Here is a 27,526-nt window from a genome sequence, read left to right on the forward strand (position 1 = left end):
ATAAATCATTAGAATGAATTTCAGATATTGGTGAAACAATTTTATTTTTAAATCTTTTAGTTATAAACACTTTCAACCATCAATCATTGTGAAGCTCAGAAATTTTTTCTGTAAATAATTTGACTTGAGTACCTTCTCATTTAAATATGATGGTTCTTGTGTTTTACGTTTATTATTGTTGATAAGTAATAAGAAATAAGGTAGTGTTAAACAAATTGAATATTACTTAAGTTTCTACTATGTGTAAGGCAATATTCTAGGTATACCAAGTTAAATGATCATAATTTACAGCATAACTTTATTCTTTTGAATCTATGAAATATCTTGATAAGGATCTTTGGTCATAAATATGCTCTAAGATTCTTACACAGTTATTTCAGCAGAATCAACTGATCCATACCTACTTACAGAGCTTTCAGAATTGTATTTTGGCTTACTATACAAAACACTCCTCCTAAACTGCTTTTCTCCACAATGAAAATTCAACATTATGAGGCATTTTTCTCTCAACTAATATGTTATCAATTTATATAACAAAATGATGTGGAAGATTATGGTTTGACATAGTGCAGCACCTAGCCATGATTTTCTTCTGTGTGTATTGATTACATCATACTCTCCTGGGGAAAGTTGTGTTGGAATCCTATGCCACCAATTTTTGCTTCCAAATTATCATTTTAAGACGATATGAACACTTTCTTCTTTATTCTAAACAAACCATATTACAATAGGCTTAGGGTTATTTATGTCCATATTTTATTTTAAAGAAGAGAAATATGCTTTGAGAGGCATTTTTGTGTATTGTTTTCATTACTGTAAAGACCCAATCCCCCTAATGATTTATAAAACCCTTAAATTCAAGCTTTTCAAGAAGTATAGTCAGATAACTTTCAAAATTAACTAACCCTATACCAAAAACCTTTCTGAATACCTTATAAAATATCAGTGATGGTACTTAGTCAATTTAGTGGGATACCAGTTAAGTTGAATGTTCTTAATTTTCCAAGTCATGAAAGAGAAAAAAAAAAAAACCCAAACTATAAAAAACTTTGTTATAATTTCCATAAATATAAGTCTGTTTAAAAAAAAAAAAGTACACTCCAGAAAGAAAGGCAGCTTTTAGAAATGCCATACTATTTTTAAAATATATTTAAAATTTTTTAATGAAAATTGTGCAAATACCAATGCATTCTAACATTATAGAATACCTTTACATAAATATTCAAGTAGTTATTGTACACTATCACATAGTATGCACATATCTTCATAGTAGCCCTCTCAAAGTCAATAAGGTTTTTGGCTTTTTTCAAAACCATCAATCATATGATTTATACACTACCTATATAAATAGATTATTTTTTCCCAACGAAGGCCAGGAAATATTTTAAACACAGTAATGAATTGAAGAAGAGAAGGTAAGTCTATATTAAGTATCAGTTAAACTAAGAAGGAGAAAACATTCCAAAATCAACTTGTAATATTATTGGAAAAATTCTAAAATGTTAACCAGATTAAAATTTAAAAATAAGAGTAAATTATATTCTCATCAATTTCATACTAGCTATAAAATTGTTGAAGCCTATATAGTTATAACAGGCCTGTAAAAAAAGGACTTCAAATTATACATTCATATCATTGCAAGAATTATATATATATATATATATATATATATATATATCAGTACTTTAAAAGTTCACTTATGTATTTCTGAAAGCAAATTTATTGCCAAAAGACTTATTAGAGGTGCTATTGTGAAGAGTTATATTGTAGTAAGTCCTTTTTAAAAGTTTCAAAATCCTAAATATGACATTTATCAATTATTACAAATTGTAACTAAGTAATTTAAACTTGGATGCTGTATGATTTAAGAACTGGCATTTAACTATAAGTATTATAAAATGTCATAACATCTATTTATGTATGTCTGTAAAAAAAAAAAAAGAAAACAAAGCAAAATTACACAAAGGTATGATTAGCAAAAGAGATTTTTTTTTCATTTATCTATAAAGCAAATTTATGAGATCGTAAAGAACAATTTAACAACCTAAATAAGGTTAAAAGAGGGTGGGAGTAGAAAGAGACTGATGTCAGTGATTTTAGTAACTCATTCTTGGATTAAAAAAAAAAACCAAACCCACAAACCAAAAGGGATGGCTTCATTTGCACACACTGGACAGGAAGCATAAAATCAAGTAGCTTGTCTAAGAACTCATAATATATTTATGTATATAAATCCTGCTTCCCTTCACAGTTTATGCTTATTCTTCCACATATAAACAGACAATAATGATGCCCAGACCTTTTGAAAGGGAAAAATGCTACAGAGTTAAATCAAGAAGCTGCAAGTACCATAAGACTACATACAGACCAAAAGAGATTATTTTCTTATGGTTTCCACAGTTTATCTGCTTAATTTCAATTGTATGTATATTGGGAGGGAGGGGGAAAGAGAAGAAGAAAACGTTACTACAAATGTGCAACACTAAATACACTTTTATGTATGAATGATGTGTGCACACAGACACATAAATACATCTAAATTTTATACACAAAAAGAAACTAAGAATTTTAGCAATATTCATTCTAACAGGTTTGAAGGTTTGAACAAGAAGAGTAACATATTATTAATAAAAAAAGGTTTTTAAGTTATTTTTGCTTACAAAGCAAAACAGGAGATTCAAGTTCCGGTCCCCTCCCCCCTTTTCTGTAAGTGCTACTTTCTATACTTTCAAGGTATTTAGTAAAGCTTTTAATTTTGTGAATATTATTGTTGCAATATTGTAATTACAATATTAGGGTTAGAATGAAGAGTAGAATGATTTTTTCTTTTTGAGACGAAATACTGACTTTCTGGTGTTTTGAGATTTTTTAAAAAGATGTAACAACTTATATGTACAGTTAGACATTACTATAAAACATAGCCTGGTCCATTTTAAACATACAAGCTAGAACCGCCTCTGGCCACATGCTTTTTTGAGTTTCCTCCCTTAAAGGGACAGTATCCTTGGACCTATTATTTCCTACATCCTGCAGATAACCAACATGATAGATTAGCAAATCTCTTCCCTTACATACTTTCTCAAAATTACTGTTTCATAATGGAGCGCACTATTAAATCTTCTTATAGAACCAAATAATTAGATGAGATATAATGGCTGATTTAGACTCAACATAAGTCTAACTTTTGGGGAGGGGAGAAAGGATCTTTAGCTACAGAAGGGAAGTAGCTAAAAGAGAACCTGTAGAAACAAACACTATTTTCTTATATTATCTCAGAACTGAATTGGCATTTTATTTGTTCATCTGTTGTTTTGCCATTCATCTTTTAAGGAAAATTATTATTAATCTTGCTATAGACTAAACAGTTATAAAGCAAGGGTCATGAAATTTCAAAGACTCCGCACTCCTTAGGAAGGGACGGCTTTTCAAGTAGTTGACCCAAAGATCATAAAATCTATACAATTTTATCGGCGAAAATTTAGTTCACTGAAGCTTAAAACAACGTAACTGCACTTGTTTTCTGTTCACCTAACAAGTACTCAATTAATCCAAACAGAAAATGGAAAGGGGAAAAAAAAAAAAAAAAAAAAAAGTTGTTCTTACTTGGTGTACAAACACGTCGACCGGAACATCCAAGGGGCTTCCTTCTCGGTTTATCATGGAGATGAATCCAAATCCCATTCGCACATTGAACCATTTGCAGTGGCCTGTTCCGTGCAAAACCTGGGATTCCTCTTCTTCCTGCTCCTGCAGCTTCCCGGGTTCGTCTCCACCACCTTTACTTGCCCCCCCTTTGATGGAAGGCGACAAAACACATGGAATTACTACGATGATACCACATGTCCATACATACGATATAAGGAGAGAGCTAAAGAGTGGGAGAGAAAATCTTTATAAAATCTTTTGAATTACATTTTCTAGAAGCGGTCATTAAAAGGGGAGACCTGTAAAGCTCTACAGATCAGATTAGCGCCCACGTTTCTGTACATGTGTATTTTTTCATTTAATTCCATTTTTCAGTTGTATCGTTAAACTATAGCATACAAGAATATGGTTAGTTTAACACTGATCATATTTCCTAAAGGAAATGTTCCACCAAACTATTCTCTTTGCAAGGCGCGGAGAGGAAGGAGAAACCGGGAAGATACCATAACTATTTGTTATTGCACAAGCAATAAATAGCACTGGAACGAGGATTATTTTGCAACGAGCATCTCCTATGAAATAACCTTCGATTAAAGTTAGGAAAGAATGGGGGGAAGAGAGCAGGTGTATAAATGTTTTCTCGGGTGCACCAACTGAAACTGTGCTTAATCACACCCGAACAATTCAAACAATAGCCCCCAGAAAGCTTTTCAAGTTGTGAATCAGTGTGGGCGGTACAAAACATTTTGGAGATCTATAACAATAGGTTTGTAGAAAGCCCCCCCCTCGAGAGATCCGAAAAAGGGGGGGGGGGCGCAAAGTAAATGCATAGTAGTGGAGCAAAAGGGGAGGGGGGGGACAAGCAGGCAAGAGTGGGAGTGGGGGATGGGAAGAGAGAGGAAGAGGAAAAAAATCATAGTAAAACAATAGAAAAGAAAATTAACCTTCGGCCATGTTGCCCCACGGGCCCTCTGCTCCAAACTCGTAAGATGAAAACTTTCCCTTTGGAACGAAGTGATCTTCTGCATCAGCCTAACATCTTGATTTTGAGCGATCACAAATTTAGCTCGCATGGTCTAATGTGCTTTCCCTCTTTTGATTTTTCCCCCTTCTCTCTCCCTCAGTTTCTGGCCCCCTGAGCACACGTGACTTTGTCAATTACATGCTTTCTTGCTACTAATTTCACATCGGATCCTTAAGGGGTTGGCAAGAGGAAGAGATAACCAATCGCCATTTCATCTATGCTGACATCAAAATAATTTATGAATGAACAAGAACTCTAACATGTTATCTTACACATTATTTGGAAAATTCTTTACGGTAAACCACGGGACTTGATTCTGTGCATCTCACTGAAACAATTCAGGTTCCTTGTGATTCATCTATGTAAAGCAAATAACAGTCATGTTTGTACTCGTGTGTCATAGACTGAAATTTCTAAATGTTTCTTTTAAAAAAAAATCAACAACATGTATTTGAATGTATGGAAGTTACACAATGGAACTGATAATATACATGTTTTCTATCTCCAAACCAGAATAGCTAGAAGCAAGCATAGCTAGAATAAGTTATTTCCTGATTTAAGGCAGTTCTGAGAGGAAAAATACAATACTTAAGATTCTAGCCAATTAGCCCAAAATTGCGTTTCTACGATTACTCGGATCATTGATTACACATCTCTAATAGTACGCAAAACCGCACGATTCCCAGTCTTTGATTTCGCTGAATAATTTCAAATTCAAATTAAAAGTCTACCAGAAACTTGATATCATTTTAATACTGTCAAAATGTGTACAGGTTTGGCTTTCCGTAACGTTTTTGGAGGGAATGAGTGAGAAATTGTATTTCACAGGTTTCTCCGCCATCTCTTTCCGGGGGAGGAGATGTGATTAATGACTTCCTAAATAAGAGCCTAGTTTTCTAGACTAGAATAAGAGTGAACCTCAATCAGCGGCGATTGTTCCCCAGGAGCAGAGAGGAGGAGGGAAGGGAGGAGGGGAGGAGAGAAGAAGGGAGGGAAGAAGAAAGGGGGAGGGGAAATGGAACGAGGGGGAGGAGTGGAAAAGGGGAAGGGAGGAGGAGGCGGGGAGGAGGGGGTGGAGGGGAAGACAGTACGAAGAAAGGAGAAAGGAGGTGGAATTGGCTGGAGAAAGAAGTAGAGATAGGAGGAGCAAGAGAAGGTAATTAGGTATAATATTGACCAGGACACTCACATTTTAAAGCTGCACTATTATTGGTGGAGTCAAATATATGAACAATTTCTAACGGATCTAGTGGCCTCCCACTTCAATGTAATTCCCTCTCAAAGGGTGGACCTTTTATATTGCTTCAGCTATTAAAATGGTATGATTACATGATTCTGGTGTCAATACTATAGCATTTATGAAATATTATGATAAGGACTTTAGATATGGTTTTCCTATTTTTTTTTATTTAAGACAAAATATTTCCCGTTTACGAATATCAAAAATACACAATAGCCAATTCTTCGCTTCCCTTCCCCACCCCCATTTTCTTAGATAAGCAGTTTACACAAAAACTACAGATACTACTTCCCTTCTATAAGCTCCAGAGTCCCCCTCCCCCACCACACCCAGGCCTTTCTTTCACCTCTTAACCCACCCTTCTCAGCCTAACACAGACTCCCAACTCTAAAAGCTTAGTTTAGCACATGCTAAAATGAAGATATAGTCAATCTAAGAGACACAGAAAAACACACACTGGATTCCCATGGTATCCTATTGTCCTTTTTAGAAGATAAAAATGTGGGGCAATCAGTCCAGATCTGAAATAAAGAGTTTTTACTAAACTGTAAGTAATTTTCAGTTGTTGTTCTTTGGGAAGTACAGGAGGGAAAGGCTGAAGCTGAATGGCGTCAATCAGTCTGACCAGTTTAGAAAGATTTATTTGCTTGATTTACCTTTTTTTTTTTTAATTTATTATTTCTTAGGTTGGGGTACAAATCTTTCTTTTTAATTTTGGGAGGATAAAAATGATTCAATTGGTGTGGAACTGAAAAGGAACTAACATAAAGTAGCATAAAAATACAAGCAATCTGGCAAGGGAAACAAGGTTTAAATTTTGAGTTTTCTTTGCACTATACACTATTTAAACAATAAAAATCCATAGTAATGTAACTTGATTGTAGATTATCTGGTCCATACAAAATAAATGATTTATATTACAATTGCAATTTGACGTGAAAACATTTTGTATACTAGAAAATTTAAAATTCGATTCTTAATAAAAATTGCCAGGTTTTCAAATGCTTAAGAAATAACTTGCTTTGAAAAAAAATCAATAGGAAAATATACATAATGTTTCTGAACAAAGTAATTTAGATTAATGTATTAAAACATGGCACACATATCTTTTTCTTTAGAACATGCTATAATACCTATAAAGTGTTTTGTTAAACATACATTTATCTTAAATCTCTCATTTTATTGGTATTTTTAAAAAAAACCTAATGTAACAAGAATATTTTTAGACAGAACCCAAACTATTTTTAGTGCTTTTATGGTATGTCTTGTTCCTTTGTTTTTAGTTTGTTTAATGAAATCCAATTTGCTAAGTGAAAAAAAAAAAAAGACAAAGGTAAAATTAGCTAAAGAAAAAAAAAAAAAAAAAAAAAAGACTACAATCACCAAAGACAGCTGAAGCACGTTTAATGCTATAGTTACAAGATACACGAACTTGCCCCGATTTGGGGGCCTCCAGTATTAGTGGAATTAAGGTAGGGTTCACTGGACTGGTCACTGGTGTCAGATGTTATCGACTCATTCATTTCCTGAGAGGGACATCGGCCTTTCAAGTTGTGTAGAACGTAGAGCTCTTTCCAACTGGGAACTCTTCAGAAATCCTCTAAAATTCATTCACAAAGAATTGGAGGCAAATACACATACATACCTTTTAAAACACCCACACACAAAAGAAACAAGGCTGATAAATAAAGTATCACTGTCCCATTTTACGTCTCTGGGCAAAGTCACAGTCATTGAAATCGATTTATTCTCTTGCTCCACCCCCAAAGAAATCTTCTGAGAGAGAAATTATTTTATAAATTGGACACAATCTCTTGATGCTCATACGGGTTTCTTTGACATGAAAACGCCCTACAGCTTGACTTGAATGCTTTCCAATTTGTCACCTTCCTGCAGTCTTCTGGTTTTAATTTTTTTTTCATTTCCGACTAATTTTAATACCTTAAAAAACTTGCATTTGACTCAAAACGCATGTTTTATATCGGAGAGAGCCAAATACTTTGTTAGCTTGATTTATCGCAGTTCTTTCAAAATCCTTTGAAATAAGATCAAGTAGCTACCTAGGAATAGTCAATGTGCTTTTTAAAAATTACAATGTAATAAATACAAAGTGGGCTATTGAGTTTTGTTTATCCCGATTATTTGGGTTCTCCATTTAAAACAAGCAGCAACGTATTTTCTCTTAGTAGTCCAGCTGGGGTTTTTTTTTTGTTTGTTTGTTTGTTTTGTTTTATTTTGTTTTGCAATAATGCAGTGCTGGGAGCCAAATGAGGTACCACTACTCAATCATTACTTTAAACTCTTATTCTGGTGCACTGTGACTTCTATTATAGACAGAAACAATGCACCGGTTCTTCTTAAAACTAGGGGGAGGGGCTGCCGCACTCCCGCTAATAAGTGCACCGGTTTTATCCTCCCTCAAAATAAAACCCGGCGTTTTCAGCCAATACAGATTCTAGCTTTGCCCGGTACTTTACCCTTGAATCTTTCCCATACAGACGGATAGAGATGATCCCCCAGGGTCAAAGAAACCCACCGCCAAGAATGGCAGGTTGACTTGCACTCTTCCAGCACCTCTAGCCCTGGCTACTTCCTCTCCCTTTCTCTTGCTTCACCTTTTCCTTTTTTCCTCAGCTCAACATTGCCTCTCTTGATGTTGAACTGTTCCCAACAATACTCCAAAGCTTCCTTCTCAAGAATTACTAGTGATCATGTCTCACTAATTAAACGACTTTCACATTTGGCCTCTTGCCCCTGCCCAGATGTACTTCTAAAAAAACCAAGACTAAACAAAAGAGTCCTTCTCTCCCTTGCCCCGCCCCCATCCACAATCATTGAGCAGAATTTACTGCTTTTGCTGTATCTTGAGGTGTTCATCACCTAAAACCGGATTCCTTTATTACTGAAATCCCGGGATGAACACAGACACTTTAAGAAACCAACTCAAACGTAAGAAAGGCCAGGGAGAAGATTAGTTATAGTGAAAGAATTCAACAGCAATGCCAAGAAAGAGAATGTCTAAATAAGGATAACTGATACTGTATGAAGCTCTACTACAATCATTTTGGAGTCAAAATACTACTTAAAGTGTTTGAGGATTAATGTTAAAAAACAAACAAACAAACAACAACAAAAAAAAAAAACGTCGGGAGAAAGAAGGTGTAAGAGGGGAGAGAGGAAGCAGCGATGCTCTCGTTAAAGAGAACTTGTCCTCTTGCGGCGTGATCATTTCCCGCCTAAATGACGACACAGCCAAAGCGTCCCTCTAGTAAACTCTTCCCTTCTGTCTTTTTTGTTCCAGGGAGCATTTTGTGGGATTTCCAGGCAATTATCTTGCGTAGAAAACATTGTAATCATGAAACCAAGTAAATGGGCTAATTGACAGAAAGAGGGTAATCTAAGGGCACCATATCTCCATCAATTTATTTGTTAAGGCAAAATTTCGTTGTATTGTCTCTAATTTAATCTTCTGGAGGTAAAATGATTAAATTTGTCAGGTTAAACTCAGAAGAAAAGCAGAATTAAGCAACTTTCTTCAAGTCTTTTCTCCAAATATAAAATGAGTCTATGGAACAATGTTTTCCATTTGAAGTATTAAAATAAATCTTTGTCTCTCTCAATCTGTCTCTCTCATATATATCCAAAGAAAAAGTAGAACTGAGATCTTTTTTCTAGATAAGCACAGTATTTTGTTTCAATAAATCCCATTAAAAAATCAAAAACAAAATAAGCAAAGATAATTTAATCCCTAAATAACTGAAATGGTAAGTGTGATAATTCTATTACTTTTTCTTTTAGAATCAAGTGGAGAAATAAATCTTTTGTGGTTACTTTCACTCAAAAGTTCCTGATTTGTGGTGAATAAAAATAAATTTTAAAATGTTTCAATATCCAATTGGAAGATTTTAATTGAGTTCAAAAATCCAATAATTAATTTAACTTAAAATAGGAGGAAAACACAAGAAAAAAAGCTTTAAACTGTTTTCCAGATGTCTTTACTTTTCATATATCATAAATAGACCAACATGATTTGTAAGTTTTCAAAGTTAAGTGTATTTTTTTCATACTTGTTTTAGGAAAATGTAAAATTGTAAATATTTTTCACCTTGGATATTGATTTGAAATGTCAAATATTACTTATATGCTATGATTCCCTAACTTCTTTCTCCTTGAAAAAAATTTTGTAGAGAATGTGTAATTTGAAATTAATGCATGTTATTAGTGAAAATTAAGGGAATTAAAATAAGGAAATAATCAGCTTCCCTCCCTAAAGACAATGAGACTTTTCTTTCAATCTCATACAAAATATAATTAGGTGAAAGAAACAAACTGACACAGTAATAACAACTTTTAGACTAATTTTAATGGATTTATTATGTAATGGATTATGGTAATTACTGGGGAATTTACATATGTCAACTGAACATATATCCTGACATATTTAAAATAAGTTGAAATGTTCTTAGGAGAGAAACAGAAAGTAAGAGAAAAACAATTCCTCAGATAATAAAGATTTTACAACATGGAAGAAGCTTGATTTAGTTTAAAAAGTGAAAAGTGAATGATGACCTAGGTTCTAATCCTATTTACTGCATCACTTTGGTTAAATCAATGAACTTTTCTGGGCCTCAGTGTCACCATCTGTAAAATGAAGTTGTTAAAAAATGTGATTTCTAAAGTTCCCTTTCAGCACTAAAATCTTATTACTTTATTATTTTTATATGCAGGATGTAGCCTTCTAATACCTTAACAATTTGAGCCACAAATGTATTAGCAACATGTACTAAATTGATGAAAATTTTAAGGGATTGTCTAGAAATCTCGTTTAGAATAATATATGAACTTTCTTCACCATGAATGACAACTCACTAAAAATATCAATGTTAAACATTTTACAAAAGTAAAAGTCTACAACTTTTCCCCTCATAGTTTACAGAAGAGCCAACAGTAAAGCTACACTTTAGAATCTTCTTTTTGCATAATTTATCATGCTAACACCATTATCAGAAGATATAAACCAAAAGGCTTAAACATTCTCTACCATCTTTTCAAGTAGGAAAAGATGCATTTGTATGAAATATTCAATTCTAAAACTCTATCAACACCAAAACCATTTTTAAATCTCTTGATACTTATTTATTCATCTTTGCTAATTAATTTGATAAGTCAGTCAAGAAAACTATCCTAAGAGATAACCTCTCTTTAACAGCATTTGTATTTGATGCTTTTACACCCTGCTGGCCCACATTAACACTCACAGACAGCAAAAATGGAACTGAATTAATTTGGACAAAAGTCAGACAAATTTATCAAATTATATCATCATAAACTGATTTTTAAAATATTTTAATAAGTATTACATTCTTTTTTCTTATGATTTCTGGAACACAATAATTATCAGTTATGTGGCACTTTAAAAGTATATTCCTTACATCAACCCTCTAAGGTAGAACCATTATCCCCATTTTATACTGAGGCAACTGTTTTAAAAATTAAAGTGATTTGCTCTTTTATCAGAATACCATAATAATAAGAACTCAAACAAGCATTTAAACCTAGCCTCCTCACTAAAGTCAAGTGCTTTTTGCACTTACCACATATGCTTCTCAAAATGACATGACAAATATTAAACTTTATGATCAGTTCCAGTCTAACACTAATGAAATGCATATTCTTTTCTATTATCTATGTTCTATTGTGGTTTTATTTTGTTAATTATTTCCCAATTAAATTTTTTAAGACCATGGATTCTTAAAGAAAAAATGTTCTCTTGCTTCAATTCACCTTTTTGGAATTCCTATCTCCCTTAAAGAAAAAGTAAACCAACTACAGTATGAGGCTCTTCCCCTGTTATCATAAACCTCCCTCTCTCCATAAAACAACAACAAAAGAACTTTTTTTTTATTTTGTATTTGCTTATGTGGATACAAATTGTCACACCCCAAAATGTAAGCTCCTGGAGAATAAGGATTATTTCTTTTTTATTTTAGCATTACCAGCCTCTAGCACAGAGCCTAATATACAACAGATGCTTAACAAATTCTTGCTGAACTTTCTTGAATAATTCCAAGAACATTTGCTATAAACTACACACTAATTTTTTTTTTAAGTTAAGCCACATTATTTGTCAACTCACAGTTCTAGTTTAATTATAGAGGTGTAGTGTATGTGTGGGATGGGTACTGGTCTTATAGTTGAAAGGCCTGGATTCAAGATCTGCCTCTGCCATCTAGTAGCTGAATTATATAAAGAAGTGACTTAATTCCTTTGAACTTCAGTTCTCTCATCAGTAGAACAAGATTGTTAATAATAGACACCATCTACCATCTACTTTAAAGCATATTTTTTATGCTTCAAAGTTCTATACATAAATGTGAGCTATTGTTAGATGCTCACTTATCCTAGAAAAGTGCTTTCATAGATCTATTAGCATTTTGAATTTCTATCTCAAATTCTAGATAAGCACACCTGTTAACAATAGGAATACCTACCCTTTTTCAAAAATAGATGAATAGTAGCCAGCTTAAAGGCTGGAAGAGCCCAACAGATTGTCCAATTTCATTGTGAACATTTACACCTTGAAAATCTGCAAATGCTACAAATCAGAGCTTGATTTATTGTTTTGTTGGTTTTCAGACGAGAAAATTATGGAGAAAATGTTAGTAATGCAGATTAAACTTAAAAGTATGCAGTGACTACATTCTCTTTTCCTGAGCTGGTTGTTAAACATTAACCAGCACCTTCCTGGTTTTATCTATCGCTGACATTTTTAGGCAAAGAGATAGTAATTCTAATGAATATTACATCTGAATAGAAGTATCACAAACTTTAAAGCTAGTCAGGATCTCAGAGATTATTTTAACCAACCCTTCATTTTACTGATGATGAAACAGGTCCAAAGCAGCTAAGAACCTTGCTGAAGGTCACACACAAAAATAAAATTAAAAGAGACTATATTTAAACAAGATACTGGGACTTTTAACCTAATACTCTCTTCCTAGTATATAACATTAGAAATAAGCTTATTATAAGGGAAATACTAAAGGAAGGAGAAATACTGGGAGCTGTAATATCTGCTGTGTTTCCGGCTGCTCATGAAAAAAAAAAAAAAAAAAAAAAAAAAAAAAGGAGCTAAGTAAAATACTAAAAAACAAATAAATGAACAAACAAAAACCAAACAAACAAAACTAACCTGGGCTTGAAGGAATCTTCTTAAATGACCTCATCATCTTCTGAAGAACCTGAAATTAAAGAGTTCAAGTCAGAACTTTTTCATTCTACCAGAGGACCCTATTTAATTGCCTCTTCCCCAACTTAACGGCTCATTATAAGGCCATAAAATGGCAAGGCTTTGACTCTGTGAAGTGACCTGTAAACTTTTCAACAATTTAAGACTTACCTAGCTCATCAAATCCACAATTAGATAACCAATTGGTATAACAATCAAACAGGGAATGCAGCACCTTGCCTAGCCTTTTCCGGTTAAAGGGCACTGCGTAAATAAGGTCTTTTAATTTGGTTTTTATTTTATTAGCACTATACAACTAATGTTTTAGTCTAAAGATACAAATTTCCTGAAAAACTAAAACATCTCCTTATTTATTAATAAGGACTTTATTATAAACAATAATTTTAAAACTCAAAAATTTAACATATACATAATTCATCAAAGAACAGCTGACATGTATATAGCTCTTTAGGGTTTGCAAAAATCTTTATGTAGCCTTTATAATTTAAACTTCACAGTAGAGCTAATCATATAGCTTTTATTCTTTGTTTTTAACAGATGAGGAAACTGAGGGACAAAGAGGGCAAGTGTCTGGCTCCTGGTTACAATACATCAATAATAGTATCCATATTTGATTTTTGTTTCCTTTCAAATATATTTTAAAAGAAACAGTTCAAAAATATAAGCTTTGTTACATACTATCCAAATTAGATCTTACAATTCCTTCCAGATATTGACAGAAACCCTTTCATCTATATTAAGAATTGAAAGTATATATATATATCCCAAGACACTAACTGTGCAGGAAACTAAATCTGAAAAGGCAAAACTGTTTTTCCAAAGAACTTGTGTAAGTTATAGTCCTCTTTCTAATGAGTAGAATGTTGAAGATGTCACAGGACAATAAAATGTGCTCCCATCCTTCACTCTCACTTCCTAAATGCTATTCAGCAATAAGGAACAGTAAATGGCAAAATAGCATTCAAGTGATAATTTCTGCTCAGATTGTATAGTCTTTCAAGGCACAAAAAAGAAATTTGTTTGGACATTCACAAGTCATCTTCTTTAGGCAAGTTTTCTCCCCTTTGCTTGATTTTAAACACTTTCTACTATTTCAACCTCTCAAAGAAACCATTTTTGTAGCATCTTTTGGATATCTAATTCTCTTATCAAAAGAAAATGGAGGCTGCTCCAAATGTAGAGGTCTACTGAATGCTGACTCAGGACTCTGTCTTATAAAGGGTTAGAAGCAAAAATGTGAATAAAAGGTTTGTAAAGGTCAAACTACTATATATTAAGCCTTCTTCAGTTGTATCCTTGCAAGGTCTTTAAGAGCAAAAGATAGGCTAATCTACAATAAAATGTACCTTTCCTTTTTAAAAATGTAGCATTGTATTTATCATAATGTGTCATCTTTCCATCTTGAAACTAATTTAACACTACAATTATTAACAAGTGAATCCCACTATAATTTGTGTTATGCTTATAAATTGGAGGACTTTTAAATTTGAACTTTAAAGATATAAATGGATTAGGCTAATTCATTGATTTCAAACTTTTTCTTTTTTGGTTCCTAAAGGAAACCAAAGAGATATGGTGGGAAAAACAGACTATTTTTAAATCTGGATATTCAAGTTAATTAAAATATCATTCAACCTCAATGTTCTTTCAGAATGACTGTTAAGAACAAAACTATTATTCAGTCTTTTGGGATTAAGACTCACCACAAAATTAAAAATTAAAAGTTTCTGAAACCCAAGAATGCACTGAACACATTTAATAATAATTTATTCACTATTATTTTTACCTTATTACTTAAAAATAGTTTATCGTTTAAATATTTGTACATGGATTATTTGATCTTATTTGAAAGCAAAGATATGATCAGAGCAATTTTACATAGAAAAGTATAACAAGTTATTTCATTTCTTAACCAAAATAATAAAACATGCAAATAACCAATAACTTCATCATTTGTTTATACAGATATAGGTGTGGTTTACTGAAGCATGATGTATTATATTTTAAAAAACCATGAGAACTACCTGTACTCTTATGATTTACATTAGCCTTTTAAAATACATACTATAACAGTTTTTTTTCAAATATGGTACATATTTTCCATGGGAAGTACTTATATTGATTCATTACTTTAACCCTGAAGTATTAATATCAAAGCAGTGGAATTATGCAATAAAATTGGCAAATACATTATGTTTCACATGTACATGAGCATTATTTTATATGGTTAACAATTTGGTGGGTTGATACCAATGAATTTTGGCAAGTGACAAGTTAAAACAAACAAACAAATAAAGATGTGAAGCATTAGTCACACAGAAATATAAACCATATATTTCTAATATATAACAATGGAAACACAATTTTAGTCTTATTAAAATTTTAATGTCAATTTAAAGTCAAATGTTACTGTTTAATTCTAATTTTCGTTCCTAAGAATACCAGTAAAAAAAAAATCAAATAAATAGCAGTTTTTCAAGCAGCAAAAAGCATTTAGTATCTAAAAGGAAAATGCCAGGATAGTAACCAAGAAATAAACTATTTCATGATCAGTGACAACAATAAGAATTTCTAAAAACATTTTGAACAATCTATGGATTCAACTAATAATATTTTCCTGACTAATATAAGTGCATGTGTGCATGTGCCAAAGAACTTAATTGATGCCAGCACACCAAAAAAAAAAAAAAAAAAAAATTAAAAATCAAGCAAATTGGTTAAAAACTTTTTAAATTCAATCTTCTACACAGAAAATGATATACCAAAAGTATTAAAAAAAAAAACACACACACACAAGTTAAAATGTTCATTTAAATTTAAAATAATTGAACATTGTCTATAAATATAATTTAAGGAATATTGGAATTAATATTTATCACAATAGGAATTGTTGCTCTTCTTACAGCAAAAAAAGGAAATTCATATATTTAGCTAGATATAGAAGTATTCAATATAGATACAAGTACATGTTAACAAGTTTCCACTGTTATCATGCAAATTACTCATTGTACAGTAGCCATCATTTTCAAGTCTTGCTTTAAAAAAAATATATTCGATAAAATTACAATCCATGAATTCAAGTTTTTTTTTTTTTTTTTTTTTTTGGTTGAAGGATGAAAATTGAACTGCATTTTAAATACTAGAAATATCATTTGATTGCAATCATGGCCACAAAATGGTGACAAACAAAAGGTTGATCTTGTTTGTTAGGAATTTATGTGTGAAATAAATATAGAGCAACTTAAATGTCAAAATAGTACATTGTCTTGATTATTTTTTTGTTTTTATTTAACATATTTTCCATATAAATTTAATGAAGTACTTAACTGAAAAAAAGCATGAGAGAAAAGTAATTGTGGGCATTCTGAAATTATGAAAATTATTGAAAACTCATTCATTTTTATCTTTCAGGAAAATCTTTTATCTACATCACATAAAGTATTTAATTGTAAATAATAATATTCATAGCATTGCTGAATTACCACACAGAATTTAATTTTCTGAATAGATTTACAAATCTGATTTCAATTACTCTGATATAAGCTATGAATACCTCTGAAAACAAGTGTTGCCTTAAAAACAAACAAACAAACAAACAAGGTTATGAATAGTTTACCAGAAAATAAGAACTTTCAATCTCCAGGAAACTGAATAAAAGTCAACAGGCACACTATAAAAACAATTTAAAGATACTGCCTATAGCACAAATGTTAATCTAATAAGTCACACTTTTCTTTAAACAAATGTGTATATTGAGATATAAATGGGCTACAACACAGTTGGTTTTGCTCATCCAAGTTTTTCACCACAAGAAACAATAGTTTTATATGATAAAGCTTCCAACTGAGTAATTGTTCAGATCACAAAGAACAGAGGTGAAATAAAGACAAAGCAAGAATAGTTTAATTACTAAGATAAAGGGGAAAATAAGTGCAAAAAAACCCTCTTTTAAAAGACCTAATACATTTAAAGACCAACCATAGCTTCAAAGTTAATTGAATTACATTTTAAGTTGAATTGCCTTCTTATAAAATGAATAACAAAAAGTTTTTTACTGAAATTAAAACCACTTTCATTAAATTCCAATGATAACAAAGTATTTTGTTTTGTACATAATTTTGCTATTCAACAATGCTAATAGCTGTTTTGATGCTTATATTGAAATGAATAAGTAAGCAAGAACCAATTTTAATATGCTCAAGCATTTTCCATGGGCATCTAATATATTTTTAAAAAAGATGTTTTAGTTTTCTCATCTTGATACCATTGACAATAAATATGCAACAATAATTTGTTTATAAAATTAATAAATAATAGGGTTATAACTGCTAACATGTATTTAATAATGGTCCTGGATACTTTATTATTTTTTTAAGCCTGCAAGATTATATACTAATGATCCAAAATACTTTCTTTTAAAGATTTTGAAAAGGCTTAATGGGAATTAATTAAAATATAAATGTTGATGAGAAAGAGTATATAAAAGCTATCCCCTTCTATCCCATGAATTGTTACACACACATATCCAAAAAGTTATATGCAATATACATAATAGTCTAAATAATGATTCTTTAATTGCATGTTTTTGTTCTTGGAATTAAGGAATAATTTAAACCATAACTACCTACTTAGAAATAAGACTTGGGAAACTTGAAGATTCACTGTTAAAATATAATCTCTAGTAAATATTGGAAAATATTTTCTCCAATTATAATTGATCATTTAACACTACAGACCTTTTTTTCTGTACAATTAAGTTTTTGTTCAGCTAAAAAAAAAAAACAACTAGAAACTGATTGCTTGAAAATGAGCTGCATGACCTTTGTCCTGGTTTATCACCTTTGACCTTTAATTTGATGATCCTGCATATCAACTCTTTCTATTTTTAGAGGTAGAATGTCAACAAAATTGTGTTTAAAAACTTACTATCTTTGTTTTGAAAAATTATATTATAATTTCCTTTTCAAGCAATCTTTCCATATTACCATAAACCCCAAAAAATAACATTTCCATGTCAAATTGAATTCTAGTTAAATAAATTCAATGACATCTCATCTTTTGAGTCTTAGGGGCAAAGAAAAGTTGTTTTTAAAAATTATATTAAACTTCTTTAATTACTTCATTTAGTAGTATTGTAGAATGGAATGTTTTTAGATGATTTCCTAATTTAAATAATTTTGGAGATGATGTTTTGATGTAGTTTTGACATTTTTCCAAAATCAGATCCAGCAGGGAAAAAAACTGGCAAACACAAAGCTCATGCTCATCCTCAACCTTACAACCTTATAGTCTCATAATTAAGAATCTGAAGTTTTTATATATGGTCATTAGTTGTTCAAATTGGTTTTAAAATCATCTTTATCTGTAAATATACAGGTCTTAAAACAAGAGAAAACCCCAATATTGATCCTATTGATTTTACTGACACCCCCTCAATATCAGTGATATACAGCAAATTGACATACTTTCCTTGTCATCAAGTTTCCTTTTCACAGTTATTATAATGATGCATGGTCAACTGACATAAAAAGAAATGCACACACATACACACAAACACACACCCTACATATCTTACTACAGTTATTGTTCTATCTCAACCTCCACAGAACTTTAGACTGTTTTCAATTGGATTCAGTAGTCATCAATATGGCTGTCTGTCTTGATTCAGCACTCCGGTCAGCGACATCATATAGTGTCATTATGTCAGAGGAGGAGCTCCTCCACAATACCACTATATATGTATGTATTGAATGAATTTTCTAAATAATGGTAATTGTATAAAGTATAGCTATCTGGATTTGTATAGCAAGTTAAAAATATTTAAATGCAAATAATCACCATTGTTTTACTTGGTGAGCCAGTGGCTTATTTTATGATCTTTAAATTTAAAAGAAACAAAACCAAACCATATATTACTAAAGAAAGTTCCTTCTATATAAAAATTAATAATCAGTTTTAATATACATACTTAGCCTTTGAACATTAAACTTTTTCTGTTTTCTCCTCCATCCAACCTCTTCCCTTCTTCTCTCCAAATGACAAATCATGTTTCTGGATCATAGGACTATAAAGGAAATTTAAAGTCTACTGCAAAAAAACTTCTCAAAGCAACAACAAAATTCTTTAGCTATCTTCACCTTACCATGTCCCTAAGCAGTTTAAAACTTGTTTACAATTCATCAATTCATCCTAGATATTTTATTCAATTAAAACATAGGCCTAGAAAAAAAAAATCATTTCATGTTCTCTATTTTCAGATCATCACAATCTGATACATGTGTATAACAATTTAATCATTTTAAGGAGATATTTTCTCAATCTGAATGTTATATATATATATATATATACACACATATGTCCTAAAATTTATTTTTTTCTTAATCATGAATTAGAAACTACCATAGCAATATTTTTCACACACCAGAAAACTTATATTATCAGTAGTATGAATTACCTTATTACCAAACAGGTAACCATTGTTTAATGTTTTCTTTGTACACGGTACATGAGAAGAAAACATTTTACATTTAGTATATTTACCACAGTTCTTTGTGGCATTTGAGCAATTTACATTTATGCTGTCATACAAATAAAAATTAACAATTTTAAGAGAAATATGTTAGTATACTAGCATTACAAAATATACTACAAACACACTGCTTCGTTTTACAAAAACATGATTATAATTTTTAAAGTCATATATTTATATTGTCACACAAATAAAAATCAACAATTTAAAAAGTAATGTGTTAGAATACTGGCATTTTAAAATTCACTACAAATACACTACTTCACTCATAAAAGCACATGGTTAATTTAACTGTATAGTTTTTCCACCTAGTACAAAATTTTCAACCTTAATTTTCAGCATATTTTCATTGATTCCAAAATATTATTATCACAAAATACAATTTTAATCGTACTATTAACAAAAAAATTTATTTAAATATTTGACTAATTGAAATGATCCCATACAATTATGACAATGTAAGGAGTAACGCAAAAGATAACTACAATTGTTTCTTATTTCCTTAAATTTTGATGACAATGATAAAACAATATTTCTGAAAGCAATGAAATTTCAAAGTAAAGCATTTTATTCATTTAAAATATTGTCCCATCCCCCCTCAAGTGTCAGAAAGAGGCCATGTGCCAATTTAATTCCTAAGCCCTTTACATACAATGGATTACCTTATTTCACACATGCTGAGATAAAGAATTAAGGGAGTACAAGCTTTTTCTAAAAATATAGCAAGTGTTTGTTAATTGTTTAATTTTACAGACTGATTATTTCAATTTTTAAAAATTGTCCCTGATCTTACTATTAAATAATTTACCACCTAACTGGTGCTCATATCTAAAGCAAGCATTTCACATTATCCCAGTCTTATAAAAACCTTTGAAAGCTTTTAAACATTTGATAAAATTCTGATGAGGGTCTACCTTTGGACTTAGTAATTTTTTCCTAGTATTAATAGATAACTAAATGGTTTATTGTTATCCTATTGTCTAAACTCATCAATTATCAGCATAAAAATGAAATATGGAGCATTTTCATGACCATAATAAAAATCCAGTTCAATTGTCACTTTCCTCTGGTAACAACATTATGTTTAAAAATTTACTCATAACACTATTTCATAAAATAAAACTGCCAGTTTTTCTGTTGTGTACACTTTCCACAATGTTCAAGAGAATAAAACAAAAATTACATTGATTTTGAATGGAATTTATTTTCCCTTGTATTGCATTCCATTAACATTAATATAGTTGTTGATATAACCATCTTCACACAGAATTTATGTTTACAAAGAAATATAATAGTCTCCGTTATTCTTTCACAAGCTATATATATCAGGAAAAACCAAAGAAAGAACTAAAGGGAAATTTAAGGAAACACAGGGAGTGACCTAAGATTTCATTCTGTGTTACATGAAACAATTCAAAATGGCGGACTTACTATTACTTACATTTAAGAAATCGGCTTATGAGAAAAGAAAATAAGTATAATATAAAATGCTTCCTAAAAATATTCTATAATTACCGACGATCAATTTTAAAAAAACCAGTTTGGGGAGCACAAATCCTCAGAAAGCATCCGTTTTCAATGCGTTCAAATCAGTAATACGTTGCAAGCATGCTATTTCTTCTTTTAGCGTTCTCCTTCAGAAACCAATTCGAAATCCAATTTCATCTTCTTCCTTCTCTCCCAAGTTCTTTATCTTAATTCATGCATTTATTTCCTATACATTGCGCATAAATTTTTCCCCGGCCGCTTACGGATACAAAGCCGATCCAGTTGTAAAGGAGTGAGAATAAAGAGACGGGCTGGACGCCCCCTGGTGTCCAGTCGCCGCAATGTCATTATTGCAAACCCCTCCAAGTAGAGGATTTACTTTGACCTGGGAGTAACTTAAGTTAATGAAATCTCTTTGCTTCTCCCTGGTACCATCTCATTGTTTCTAAACCGTCATTGAAGTTTCAAACGTCTGCTCCATCCTTCCAAGACACTTCTCTTTTCCCACCTTCTCCCTATCATCTCCCTCACCCCGCCTACCGGTCCTTGGCCCCCGCCCCTTTCTTTCCCTAAGGAATCAAGCAGCCTCACATCCTTCTAAGGATGTGGCACCTTAGGCGGTGAAAGGGTCGGTGGAGAAGCGATAACTTTGCAACTGAGCTGATACACTATCTCTTCTTCCAGCAGCAGCCCAGAGCTAAGAGGTGCGAGTCAAGGAGGAAAAAAAAAGGTGTGAACCCGGAAGTACATCGACCCACGCAGCATATTTAATGGCAACACAAGGGCAATAAATCACGAGCGGAGGGGAAGAAGCATTTCAACGCCTGGGCAGATGTCACTTTTTTTTTTTTTTTTTTTTTTAACGATTCTTTCCTCTCCTTTCTCTAGTCCTTCCGTTCATCCCTCCCTTTTTTTTTTTTTTTTTGGTCTTCCATTCTCCTTTTCGGGCTGCCCACCTCGACGCGACTCACGTGCCAAACTCTATAGCCTGCGAATGTCCGCGCGTGCACACACACCACACCCCCCACGCGCGCACACCCGAATACACTCAGTAACAGACATAGCGACTGGGATGGAGAGAGGGGGGGGGAAAGGACAGGGAGGAAGAGGAGGAGGAAGAGGAGGAGGAGGGCGGGTAAATGGTACAGCTTACCTCCCGGGCCTCATGGTCGCGCTGCTAACTCTGTGTGTATGTGTGTGTCTCTGTGTGTTTGTGTATCTGTGCGTGTCTGTGTGTGTGAGTGTAATTCGAGAGGACTGGGGTGAGAGGAAGGAGCCCGTATTTTAATCCCTTCAAAAGGGGAGTGAAGAGGGGCAGTGGGAAGAGGACCGGGGGGAGGTCGAGGGCGGGGATGTCAAAAGGGAAGGAAAATTGGTGAGGGCAGAAGACTGAGGATCGAGGCCAGAAGGGTCAATAGTACATGGTGAGCCGGGGAGGGGAGAAGCGAGAGCGGCTCGAAGCTGCGGTGCTCGGAATCCGCTGTCGCCGCTGCCGCTGATGCCGCCGCCGCTGATGCCGCCGCCGCCGCCGCCGCCGCCGCCGCCGCCGCCGGGAGAGGGGCGGGCAGGCGGACGAGCGGGCAGGGAGTGGAAGGGGAGGAGGGCCGGGGAGTCAGTCGGGAAGAGGTTGTGAGACGCGGCGGCAGCGGCAGACACTAACAGCTCGAGCCCTGCGTCAGGCAGCGGCACGCGCACACCTGCCCACCACCCGGCCCTACCTCCGGATTGGCTGCCTCGGAGGGGCGCGCGAGATTGAAGTGTTCCCATTCATTCCTTAGGGCTGCGAGAGTTTGAGGGGGTGGAGGCGGAAGGGGCGAGAGAGCTCGCGGGTAAAGCACCGGCTGTCTTGTGGGTTCTCTCTCTCTCCCCGAGTCTGTTTCTCTCTTGCTCTGTCCTTCTCTCCCCACACGTGCAGCCCCACACAGAACCCACGCCTGAGGCCGCAGTCCGCATACCCATCGGAAAGCCGAGGGCTGAGGTGTGGTGGTGCGGTTTCGAGTTTGTTTCTCAGAGCTGTCACTTAATAGATGTGTATCTCTTTGGGCAAATTATAGCCCCTCTGAGTTTCTTCATCTCTTCACGATATTCTTGCACAACGTTTACTACAAAAGTACAGTAAAGTGCCTAAAGAGCAAAAAAAAAAAATAGTTTTTCCAACTCAGATTTTAAAAAATCAGGATAGTAATGCCACATGGGTAAAACAAAAGTATTATGTACAACCTCTTCCCTCGTTTCCCATTCATTACAATAAAAGTAACAAGTAATACCATCCTAGTTAAGATCAATTTTCATGAGGGAAACTCTCCACTTATTATCTCTGCTCAGTGCAAAATGTCCTTTATATCTAATGTGAATGGAAAACAATTCACTTTGGCATTATAACATAGGGGAAGCATAAAACAATTCACTTTGGCATTATAACACTGGGAAGCATAAAACAATTCACTTTGGCATTATAACATTGGGGAAGCATAAAATGTACCACTTGTTGAAAAAATGGAGAAAACTGTTACCAATAAATACTGTGCAATATTTTGAAATTTAGATCTGGAAAGGACTTGGAAGACCTTTAGTTCCATTCTCTTATTTTACAAAAGACTATATTGAGACCCAGAGAAATCAAGTGATTTGTCCAAAGTTATACCAGTAAATCTTACCATCTTAATATGCCAACGCCAGTACCCTTTCCACTGCTTCCATTCAGTGTTGATTCAATTCAATTCAGCCAACATATTTTTCTTTTCTTTTCTTTTTTTTATTTAATAGCCTTTTATTTACAGGTTATATGTATGGGTAACTTTACAGCATTAACAATTGCCAAATCTCTTGTTCCAATTTTTCGCCTCTTACCCCCCACCCCCTCCCCTAGATGGCAGGATGACCAGTAGATGTGAAATACATTAAAATATAAATTAGGTACACAATAAGTATACATGACCAAACCATTATTTTGCTGTACAAAAAGAATCAGACTCTGAAATATTGTACAATTAGCTTGTGAAGGAAATAAAAAATGCAGGTGGGCATAAATATAGGGATTGGGAATTCAATGTAATGGTTTTTAGTCATCTCCCAGAATTCTTTCTCTGGGCATAGCTGGTTCAGTTCATTACTGCTCCATTGGAAATTATTTGGTTGATCTCGTTGCTGAGGATGGCCAGGTCCATCAGAACTGGTCATCATATAGTATTGTTGTTGAAGTATATAATGATCTCCTGGTCCTGCTCATTTCACTCAGCATCAGTTTGTGTAAGTCTCTCCAGGCCTTTCTGAAATCATCCTGTTGGTCATTTCTTACAGAACAGTAATATTCCATAATATTCATATAACACAATTTATTCAGCCATTCTCCAACTGATGGACATCCATTCAGTTTCCAGTTTCTAGCCACTACAAAAAGGGCTGCCACAAACATTCGTGCACATACAGGTCCCTTTCCCTTCTTTATAATCTCTTTGGGATATAAGTCCAGTAGTAACACTGCTCAGCCAACATATTTTTAAAGCAACTTCTATGTGAAAGATACTGCGCTGGGTGCTAGAGATATAAGGGTGAAACAAAGTAAAAGATTCAACAACATGTCTTGGCCTTGAAGAGCTGATAGAAAAGAGATATAGCATGTAGATAGATGAGTAAAAAGCGAGATAATGAGTTAATGGAAGAAACAGTGGAATCAAAAAGCACAGGAATATTTGAGAAAAGATAGAGATAGCACTAATAGCTTAAAAGGGAAAATTTCAAAGAGAAGGCGGTATCTAATTTCTTGAAAGAAGATAAGGCTTTTGAAAGGTATAAATGGAGGTCATTTAAGACAGGGAACAGACAAGGTGTAGAAGTTCAGGGATATAAGATATGGGCACATGGATTTTAGGGAACAACCAGTAGACCAGTTTGTCTGAAAGACAAATTCGTGTACATGGTCTAGTAGAATGCTGAATTTGGACTTTGAGGAACTTTGTTTAAATCCCAGTTCCAATACTGAGTACTTTACTATTTGAATGGCTTTGAAAAAGGTATTTCATCTCACTAGGCCTTATTTCACTTGTACAATGAGAGGTTTTGAATAAATGGCCAGTTAAAATGTCTTCCTACTCTATGATCCTTTTTTTAAAAGGAATAATGTGCAATAAGAAGGGAAAGGTAAATAAACATTAGTTTGTAAAAGGGCTTAAACTCTTAGCTTAAAGTGTATATCATTCAACTATTGAGTTTTTATGTAGGGGAATGACATGATTATATTTGTCCCTTAGGAAGATTATTCTGGTATTTATATAAAGGATAAAGTGGAAAGAGATTGGTAGTAGAGAGACCGATTTAGAGGTTATAACAGTAATTTAGACAAAAATTAAGAGTGATGTCCATGAGAATGAAGAGAAATGATAGCAAGAGTCATCATGATAGCACAGTCATTACCCTCATTGTCGGGGGCAGGGTTAGGGAGAAGAAAGAATCAAAGATTACTTCCAGGTTATAAACCTACATCAATGATATCATCAGAAAGAGGAATCTTAGAGGAGGGGTGGAAATAGGGAGAGAGATTGAGTTCCATGGACATTTAAATGGACATGTTAAATTTGAAATGACAATGGAACATCCAGATGAGATGTCAGATGGGATGGGCTTTATAAAAGAGATCAGAGCTGGATTTCCTATTTATTTAGTAAATAAATGTGACTCTCAGCCAGAAACATTGCCATCTCTTTAAATGACTTCATGGAAGGAGAATTTGGAAAGGAAACTGCAGTAAGCATTTAATATTTGGTTGGGGCTTCAGATAGCTTCCTGACAATTGTCAGTTAAGATTTCAACTGAATAGAAAGCAAATATCTTGTCTCTGGATGAATGAAGGTCCTCTTGGTCCTAGAAAGAGTAAAGAGGAACTTAAAATAAGTTGTGATTTTTTAATATTGTATTTTAAAATTTTTTAGTTTTCCAAATACATAGTTTCCAACATTTCATTTTTGTAAAATTTTTTGGTTTTTTTCCAAATTTTTCTCCCGCCTTCTCTTAGCTCCCTCATCCCCAAGACAGCAGCCAATTTGATAGATTAAACATATATAATCCTTTTAGATGTATTTCCATATTTTTCATGTTGTACAAGAAAAATGAGACCAAAGGAGAAAAAAACTACGAGACCAAAAAAGCAAACGAAATGGTGAAAATATTATGATCCACATTCAGTCTCTATAGTTCTCGCTATCCCAAGTCTATTGGAATTGTCTTGAATCATTGTATTGCTGAGAAGGAATAAGTCGATCATAGGTGATCATCAATCACAATCTTGCTATTACTGTGAACAATATTCTCTTGGTTCTTCTCACTTCACTCAGCATCAATTTATGTCTTTCCAGACTTTTCTGAAAAGCTCATTTCAGGTGGAGCAATATTTGATTACATTCATGTACTATTACTTAGACATTCCTCAATTGATGGGCATTCACTCAATTTCCAGTTTCTTGCAATGACAAAAGGAGATACTATAAACATTTTTGCACATGGGCAACATCTTCCCTCTTTTATTGAGATTATTTTGAACAGTACCTAATCCGCAGATTTGACCAGAGTAAAATATATTCTGTTATATCAATAATTACAGGCTCTTTTTTTTTTCCTTTTTTCAAATGAAAGATCCTTTATGCAATAAATGGACTGATTCATTCAGAGAGCCAGATTGTAGTGTCCTTTTGAATGGGGCCAGGATTTGACTCTGGAGGCAATCTCTGCTGTAGTTATGGGGCATCAAATGGAATATTCCCATGTCTTCAACCATTGTGGTCCTCAATTGAGTGGAGCTGTTAGGTGGTATGATGCTATTTTTTTTTTTTTGTATGATGCCATTTTAAATAGTCTAAAGAAAACAATGCTAGAAACAATTGCAATATGGGTAAATTTGACATTTCCAGACTTGACAGGCTGTAAGACTGGATTTAGTAATTTTGAACTATATGCATTATACTGTCACTATCATAAATCTTACCATATTCTTTGAAAATATTCTTTCCAATATCCCAAAATGACAAAATACATATCAGTTTGTCATATCTGGCCCATGAAGATCATAGGTTTTGCTGCAAATGTACTGATAGTGGAGACCTTTAGAAAGATGGGATCTAGCTAATAACATTGTGCTATCTAAATTAAAGATTGATTAGTTGAAGGTTTGTTGGGCTGATGAAGAAATAGGGTCTCCATCAGATGGAGCAGAGACATACACATAGAACATAAAACAAGAGTATGAGAGTATGGAGAATGAATTTTAGAGAATATATTGAAAAGTGACAGTTTGTATATAAACTGAGGTTTATATACCATGTTCTTTGATACTTATTTAGTAAAGAATAATGAAATTTT

General features: G+C 33.4%; 1 protein-coding gene across 2 annotated transcripts in view; it reads right to left on the bottom strand.

Annotated features, from left to right (window-relative positions):
* The window catches only part of LIN28B (lin-28 homolog B), a 125,701-nt gene extending 103,025 nt beyond the window's left edge, over positions 1-22,676 (bottom strand). The window contains exons 1-3 of one of the 2 annotated variants that reach the window (XM_031964477.1): positions 22,329-22,676; positions 13,102-13,150; positions 3,604-3,791 (exon numbers count right to left, since the gene is read on the bottom strand). In XM_031964477.1, coding sequence (XP_031820337.1) covers positions 3,604-3,791; positions 13,102-13,138 — 225 coding nt within the window. In that variant the 5' untranslated portion in view covers positions 13,139-13,150; positions 22,329-22,676. Of the gene's footprint in view, positions 1-3,603; positions 3,792-7,431; positions 7,510-13,101; positions 13,151-22,328 lie in introns of those variants that run through there. The other variant, XR_004233641.1, reaches the window with a different exon arrangement.
* Between the last annotated feature and the right edge of the window lie 4,850 nt (positions 22,677-27,526).

This window comes from Sarcophilus harrisii, chromosome 4 (genome assembly GCF_902635505.1).
Source record: "Sarcophilus harrisii chromosome 4, mSarHar1.11, whole genome shotgun sequence".
In the NCBI taxonomy this organism is placed as follows: Eukaryota; Metazoa; Chordata; class Mammalia; order Dasyuromorphia; family Dasyuridae; genus Sarcophilus; species Sarcophilus harrisii.